Source organism: Ictalurus furcatus, chromosome 7 (genome assembly GCF_023375685.1).
Source record: "Ictalurus furcatus strain D&B chromosome 7, Billie_1.0, whole genome shotgun sequence".
NCBI lineage: Eukaryota > Metazoa > Chordata > Actinopteri > Siluriformes > Ictaluridae > Ictalurus > Ictalurus furcatus.
Window position 1 is genome coordinate 547,374 of NC_071261.1, and position 9,110 is coordinate 556,483.

General features: G+C 37.4%; 1 gene segment (V, D, J or C); it reads right to left on the minus strand.

Annotated features, from left to right (window-relative positions):
- Positions 1–8,154: 8,154 nt before the first annotated feature.
- On the minus strand, positions 8,155–8,868 carry LOC128610132 (T cell receptor alpha variable 12-3-like). The segment is given in 2 exon segments: positions 8,155–8,660; positions 8,829–8,868. Coding segments are annotated over 2 exon segments (408 nt in total).
- Between the last annotated feature and the right edge of the window lie 242 nt (positions 8,869–9,110).

Below are 9,110 nucleotides of genomic sequence, written 5' to 3' on the forward strand. Positions count from 1 at the left end.
CTGTCCATGGACCTGCATTGGACATTTATCTGTCTGTAACCTTAATAACACTCTATCAGTTGCCAAGCAACCTATGGATTACATTGTATGGCTATATGTCTGTTTTCCTATTAACATTTGCCTATACATACTCTCTGAAACAGTACGTACCACTTCTTCTGGCAAGGAGCAGGTCTGTTGCCAGCTTCAGAGAGCCACACACTTGTGTTGGCAAACCGCTATAGTTGGAAAATCCACTCCTCATCCCTCATGTCCTTGTAAGATTTTGATGGCTTGGACATTTTGAGCACTTCACAAAAGACTCGGCAGTAGAAAATGTCTTGAGAAAAAAAAAAAAACACTGACCATATTGCACCGTACTGACTACTACATTGGCATGTTTTCACTTTTAAAGTTGTTAGAATTCCACAGTTATCATTTTAAAACAGCCCTGGTTTCTTTTGATTTCTGTTTTTACCACCTTAGTTTTTTGTTTGGTCATTTTTGCCCATGGCTGCCCACTGTAGGGTTATGAAGCTTTGAAACAATAGGCAGTGTGAAAACTAAATTCAGCATGTTGAATTGAATAACAATTCAATTATTCAATTCAATTCAATTCAATTTTATTTGTATAGCGCTTTTTAGAATAGACATTGTCTCAAAGCAGCTTTACAGAAATATCAACATGGTATACAGATATTAAAGGTGCGAATTTATCCCAACTGAGCAAGCCACTGAGTGGCGACGGTGGCGAGGAAAAACTCCCTAAGATGTTTTAAGAGGAAGAAACCTTGAGAGGAACCCGACTCAGAAGGGAACCCATCCTCATCTGGGTAACAACAGATAGTGTGAAAAAGTTCATTATGGATTTATATGAAGTCTGTATGGCCTTAGGAGCAGCCGTAGTCCCAGCAGTCTGGAATTAGAGAAGATTTGAGCTCCATCCAGAGGCAGAAAGGATCTGGATCTCTAGTATCTCCATAAATTCGTGTGGGGCTCGGCGAAAGGAGAGAGGGAGAAAAAAGATAATTATGACTGCGAAGTAGTAGAACAGAATCTAGTCAGGGTAGGCTTGAGTAAACAAATACGTTTTAAGCTTAGACTTAAACACTGAGACTGTGTCTGAGTCCCGAACACTAATAGGAAGACTGTTCCATAACTGTGGGGCTCTATAAGAGAAAGCTCTTCCCTCTGCTGTAGCCTTCACTATTCGAGGTACCGTCAAATAGCCTGCATCTTTTGACCTAAGTAGGCGTGGCGGATTATATAAAACCAAAAGGTCGCTTAGATATTGTGGCGCGAGACCATTTAGTGCTTTATAGGTTAATAAAAGTATTTTATAATTAATGCGAGATTTTACTGGGAGCCAATGCAGTATTGATAATATCGGTGTGATATGGTCGTATCTTCTAGTTCTAGTTAGGACTCTAGCAGCTGCATTCTGGACTAACTGGAGCTTATTTATATTCCTACTGGAACATCCAGACAGTACGGCATTACAATAATCTAATCTAGAGGTGACGAAAGCATGAACTAGTATTTCCACATCATGTAGTGACAATATGTTTCTTATTTTAGAAATATTTCTGAGATGAAAGAAAGCTATCCTAGTAATATTATCTACATGAGCATCAAATGATAGGCTGGAGTCATTAATCACACCAAGGTCTTTAACTGCTGTACATGATGAAACAGAAAGACCATCCAGAGTAACCATGTGATCAGAAAGATTACTTCTAGCTACACGTGGGCCTAATAAAAGTATTTCTGTTTTATCAGAATTAAGTAGAAGGAAGTTAATTAACATCCAATGTCTAATGTCCTTTACACAATCCTCAACTTTACTAAGCTTCTGTCTGTCCTCTGGCTTCGCTGAAACATACAACTGTGTATCATCAGCATAACAGTGGAAGCTAATTCCATGTTTACGAATAATTTGACCTAGGGGTAGCATATATAAAGTAAAGAGCAGTGGGCCTAAAACAGAACCCTGTGGAACTCCAAAAGTAACCTCAGTACGCGTGGAGAATTCACCATTTACATCTACGAACTGATAACGATCGGTCAGATAAGACCTGAGCCAGGAGAGGACTGTTCCCTTAATACCAACAACATTTTCTAATCTATCAAGGAGAATAGTGTGATCTATAGTATCAAAAGCTGCACTAAGGTCGAGTAACACAAGCAGCGAGACACAACCCTGATCATAAGTCAGTAGAAGGTCATTTACTACTTTAACTAATGCTGTCTCTGTGCTATGATGAGGTCTAAACCCTGACTGATACATTTCATGAATGTTATTCCTATCTAAGTACGAGCATAACTGCTTTGCTACAACCTTTTCTAAAATCTTAGAGATGAAGGGGAGATTTGATATTGGTCTATAGTTGGACAATTGAGACGGGTCAAGATCAGGTTTTTTAATCAAGGGTTTAATAACTGCTAATTTAAGTGATTTAGGTACATAGCCAGTGCTTAGGGAAGAATTGATTATATTTAGAAGTGTTCAAAGACACTTATTATGATGATCAATTTATAATGCTGGAAGAAAAGGAGACTAATACACGCAAATGCATGATAAACATTCCAAAACATCTCTTACCTGGCTGTTGGAATCCATGAAATGCCGTAATGTTACTAGGTGAACGAATAAAATCAAAATGATTTTATTAGCGAATCCATCTTTGACAACACATTTTGATTAGCAAATCCATGTTTGATTGTCCTTGTGGTTCACAGATCCATCATTGCAGCCAATGGGTTTAGTGGAGAATAATGAAAAAGGCAATTGCTGATTGTACAGGGATGGTGATATTTGAACTCAAAACATGTAGAGCATGTAGTGCAGACAGTAAGCTCAGGGTCAACCCAGGGACCTTGCAGCTATGAGGAAACAACTCTACCAAATACATGTTCATGATATGCATAGGACCAGATTTGTGTAGATGGTAATGAAGTGAAAAACAAAATACCTGGGTAACAATAAATTTGAAAAATTGGCCAAATTGGTGATTATTTGTTTGATTAGTTAGTTAGTTGGTTAGTTAGTTAGTTTTGCTGAATGTTGAGTTTGATTGAGAAAAGAATTCATGAATTTTGAATCCACACAGAATGCTGTTGTGATAACTGTGTGAAGAGTTTTGAAAAAGTGAACATAGTATTGAGAAATACACATAAGTAATTGTAAAAATTGGAAATAAATAAATGGAAGAGTGAATGGGGTGGAAGTTTGGACTTTGTGCAGATGAGTGGTATGTTTGGGGATTTGGGTTTTAGTGTTCATTATGTATGTTGAGAAAAACTGCTGAAGTTTTCAACCTAATAATGTACGCTAGATGGCAGCATTGTATAAGGTAACCAGTAATTTCCCAAGGGCATTGTGAGTGGAAGACCTTCATGGTACCAGTTGAATTTAATTTTAGTCTTAGTTGAGAATTTGAGAAAAAGACATAATACTTTATTTAATTAACAGAAAACTGAGCTATGTTAAAGATAATGCAATCCCACTGAAGCAGCAGTTACTTTGTCCCCTTTTTAGTCCCCTTTGGAAGGCCATTTTTTAAATATATTCTTGATACAATTTGAATTACAATTGTACAGATTTACTGAGAAGGTGAAACAGAACAGAAAGCAAAAAACCCATATAAACACACTGAAAGGGATCCACACATAAAGTAATCAGGTACAAACTTATAACAATATACTGTACATATTACATCAAGGACTACCCTTTGGTTCCTGAACAACTGCCTTCAATTCAATTCAATTCAATTCAATTCAATTTTATTTGTATAGCGCTTTTTACAATAGACATTGTCTCAAAGCAGCTTTACAGAAATATCAACATGGTATACAGATATTAAAGGTGCGAATTTATCCCAACTGAGCAAGCCACTGAGTGGCGACGGTGGCAAGGAAAAACTCCCTAAGATGTTTTAAGAGGAAGAAACCTTGAGAGGAACCCGACTCAGAAGGGAACCCATCCTCATCTGGGTAACAACAGATAGTGTGAAAAAGTTCATTATGGATTTATATGAAGTCTGTATGGCCTTAGGAGCAGCCGTAGTCCCAGCAGTCTGGAATTAGAGAAGATTTGAGCTCCATCCAGAGGCAGAAAGGATCTGGATCTCTAGTATCTCAATAAATTCATGTGGGGCTCGGCGAAAGGAGAGAGGGAGAAAAAAGATTATTATGACTGCAAAGTAGTAGAACAGAATCTAGTCAGGGTAGGCTTGAGTAAACAAATACGTTTTAAGCTTAGACTTAAACACTGAGACTGTGTCTGAGTCCCGAACACTAATAGGAAGACTGTTCCATAACTGTGGGGCTCTATAAGAGAAAGCTCTTCCCCCTGCTGTAGCCTTCACTATTCGAGGTACCGTCAAATAGCCTGCATCTTTTGATCTAAGTAGGCGTGGCGGATTATATAAAACCAAAAGGTCGCTTAGATATTGTGGCGCGAGACCATTTAGTGCTTTATAGGTTAATAAAAGTATTTTATAATTAATGCGAGATTTTACTGGGAGCCAATGCAGTATTGATAATATCGGTGTGATATGGTCGTATCTTCTAGTTCTAGTTAGGACTCTAGCAGCTGCATTCTGGACTAACTGGAGCTTATTTATATTCCTACTGGAACATCCAGACAGTAAGGCATTACAGTAATCTAATCTAGAGGTGACGAATGCATGAACTAGTATTTCCGCATCATGTAGTGACAATATGTTTCTTATTTTAGAAATATTTCTGAGATGAAAGAAAGCTATCCTAGTAATATTATCTACATGAGCATCAAATGATAGGCTGGAGTCAATAATCACTCCAAGGTCTTTAACTGCTGCACATGATGAAACAGAAAGACCATCCAGAGTAACCATGTGATCAGAAAGATTACTTCTAGCTACACGTGGGCCTAATAAAAGTATTTCTGTTTTATCAGAATTAAGTAGAAGGAAGTTAGTTAACATCCAATGTCTAATGTCCTTTATACAATCCTCAACTTTACTAAGCTTCTGTCTGTCCTCTGGCTTCGCTGAAACATACAACTGTGTATCATCAGCATAACAGTGGAAGCTAATTCCATGTTTACGAATAATTTGACCTAGGGGTAGCATATATAAAGTAAAGAGCAGTGGGCCTAAAACAGAACCCTGTGGAACTCCAAAAGTAACCTCAGTACGCATGGAGAATTCACCATTTACATCTACGAACTGATAACGATCGGTCAGATAAGACCTGAGCCAGGAGAGGACTGTTCCCTTAATGCCAACAACATTTTCTAATCTATCAAGGAGAATAGTGTGATCTATAGTATCAAAAGCTGCACTAAGGTCGAGTAACACAAGCAGAGAGACACAACCCTGATCGTAGGTCAGTAGAAGGTCATTTACTACTTTAACTAATGCTGTCTCTGTGCTATGATGAGGTCTAAACCCTGACTGATACATTTCATGAATGTTATTCCTATCTAAGTACGAGCATAACTGCTTTGCTACAACCTTTTCTAAGATCTTAGAGATGAAGAGGAGATTTGATATTGGTCTATAGCTGGACAATTGAGATGAGGGAACAATTGAGGGAAGAATTGATTATATTTAGAAGTGGTTCAATTACTCCTGGACAAATCTGTTTAAACAAACATGTAGGTACGGGATCTAGTATGCAAGTTGATGAATTGGCTGAAGAGATTAATGTAGCTAGTTCGGTCTCTCTAAGCGAAGCAAAATTCTCTAAACATTGATCTGATATTGCTACATTGTCATGTAATGGGTTTGTTACAGTACTGTCCGGTTTTAATTTAATGGCCTGTATTTCACGTCTAATATTTTCAACCTTATCGATGAAAAATTTCATGAAATCTTCACTGCTATGTAATGATTGAGTGTTTCTCTCTGTAGTGGTTTTATTCCTAGAACTGGGCCTGTTAATACAAGTATGCTAAGATCACTGTGAATGTTAAGTATCTGTATTGTGCCTTTAATTGTGTTTATTGCATTGTGTTTAATTTTAATCAGTGTATGTTCCAATTCAACTTTGACAACAAGAACAACAACAACAGAATTGTTTTCTTAGCCATAATTAAAGCAATGAGTAGGCCATTATTATCCGAGTCTCTCTACCCACCATCAACACCTTATTCAACTGCAGCATCTACAAAGCCACCAGTATTGCGGACGACCCCTCTCACCCCTCTCCTGGATTCTTCACTCTCCTGCCATCTGGCAGAAGGTACAGGAGCAACTGTGCCACCACTAGCAGACTCCAATACAGTTTCTTCCCTGAGGTAGTTAGATTACTCAACACCCGGCTGTCTCCCTTGGCTAGTCAAACCCATAACCCAGTATTACTCAGTACCACTGCACACCGCACTTTACAAAGCTACATCATCCACTTTAATATTATGGAATTAATTTTTGTTGACAATATTGCTGTTGTTGTTGTGCTGCTACATTACACAATACTTTACACTTTACAAACCGTGTTCTGTGTATTTATTGTCCTGTTCTGTGTATTTATTATCCTCCACTCGCCTCACACTGTTGTGTATTTGCACTTTATGTAGTCCTGCATAATATTATGTGTTGATCCAAGGTCTGGAAGAAATGAAATTTTGTTCCAATGTATACAAACTATGTAGAGGAATGACACTAAAAACTCACTTGACTTGATTAGCATTTTGAGCTGTGTGGTTATGGCTGATAACATGGCACTACTGTTTTTTTTCGTTCACGTCTTCAACTATATTCATCATAAATTAAACACAAATTGAATGCATGAGAGAAATTAGGGAGTAAGAGAAATTATATATTATATATAATTAGATATAATATAGACATTGCACCCACACTGAACCAGTAATCACATTACATGAAAATCATCCCTGGAAATAACAGACTTCATCTCTTGATCATCTCCTTGACTCAAACCGAGATAAGCAATGCTTGCCAAAATGTATGTGGTGATAAGATAATATAAGATTAGATAAGATGTACCTTTATTGATCCCCCGTAGGGGAAATTCATGTTGACACAGAAGCACAAGTAGGAGGAGGAAAATCAAAGAAAAGAAAAAAGTGTCATAAATACCTATACAATAGGATTAATAGAAACAAAAGAAACAACAGAAAATAACAGAAAACAATTAAATAGATCTGAGTGTATGTACATTTGCTAGAGTTCTGTTTATAAATGTACATGTGCAATGTAATTTTTTATTTATATATATGTGCAATATCTGTGAAATGATAATTAACTGTTGTCGAGAAGGATTGTCCATGATAGCTTTCAGCATTAGTCTCATCCTCTTCTCAGTCACTGCCTCCACACTGTCCAGTTCCATCCCCACCACAGAGCTGGCTTTCCTCACCAGATTGCTCAGTTTGTTGGCACCACAACTTGTGGTCCACAAGTCCCAATGCCACCTATCTCAGCACACCACAGCAAAGATGTTAACATTGGCTGCCACAGACTGGTAGAAGCCTTGTGCACACATTAAAGGACCTGAGCCTCCTCAGAAAGAACATCCTACTCCATCCTTTTCTATAGAGGGCCTCAGTGTTGTCATGACTAGTCCAGTGAAAGCAATGCTGTCAGCATATTAAAGGACTTCTTTAAGCTTTTATTTTGTTTTCTCAACCCCACCTCCCATCATCTGGTAAAACCCTGCATCCTCCATCATTATAAAACTCTGCAGTACCAATTGGTCCTGAGTCACTGCACTACAACTCCACTACCACACACTAAAACAAATAAATAAATAAATAAAGTCTACAAATAAAACTATACATTAGTCTAAATACTCTTAAATAGTTACAGTGGTATTAATGATTGCTAAGGTTACATTTACTTAGTTAGTTTTCTCTCATCTAATCTAAACAAACTGATACTTATTTGCAAATACATTTTTGTTTATTTTTAAATATGAGTGTTAAGAAGTATTACTGTAATAATGCAGTTAAACAATTTTTTTGTTGTTGTAAATTTGATTGCATTGGAAACTTAAATTGGAAAAAGACTCTTAATTGTGGAGGGATGTACAGGAATGTTCTGTTCATGAATTTATGCTACTGTAACAGTTTTATTTCACCTGAAATGTGTGAGCTGGTCATCTATAGAGTGCTTAGGAACGAATGAAAGTATCTGCAATGGTTTCAGATTTATACACATATATGTCACTTTAATATCACAGTAGAGCTTGGTTAATACATAATAACATTGGCTGACATGCAGAATTCTGAGAAATCAGCAAAAAATATCAGGACTCAGGGATCCTGATCTCATGGTTTGAAGGGGTTTCAATTATAGACCTCTGCCTTTAGCATAACAAAACTGTGTCAGAGTTTTTGTACAGTGCAGATGGATTTCCTGTCACTGTGGGCCTCAGAGCACAGTAGTATAATGCAGAGTCTGATACAGCAGCAGAGGAGATGAGCAGATCCACTTGTTTTTTATCATCATCATCAACTTCAGCAGACAGATGCGGTGGGATGGAAGCACTTTTAACTCCACTTGGAGTGATGTAAAGAAGGAACTCAGGTTTGGATTTTGGATATTGCCTGTACCATTGCAGATTATCTACAGTACCACTGAAGTTTTTGTAGTTACAGGACAAAGTAACATCATCATCTTCATGTACAACTTTATGAGTGAAAAGTGGCTTTATTGGATCTGCCATGGAGTCACCTGTCATACAGACGAGAACAAAATATTTAAACATTTTATACAATCAAGGCAAAGTTACATAACTCAAACTCACATTCTTATTTTTTAACAACACAGACTAATCACTCACTACAACTTACTATTACTTCTACAATTTCTGAATTTAACAAAAAGTCAACGTTAACTTACTCAGTGAAAGCCACAGGCACATCAGTATAACCATGAACATGATGAATGGTTTTGCCAAATGAAAATATTTTTCTGTACTCTTTTATGTGAACATCTTAAAGGTTCATGAAGCTCCACCCCACAGCATCACATGACATCTCCAATGTTGCGGACAGATTTTTGACTTGCTGCAGCTTCCTGGCATTACATTGGCTGAATGTAAAGTCAGGGTACTGCATAAGGCAAGAATCTGGGGAACCAGATTCTTCACAAAGGGAACCAGCCATTTTAATCAAAGTCAAA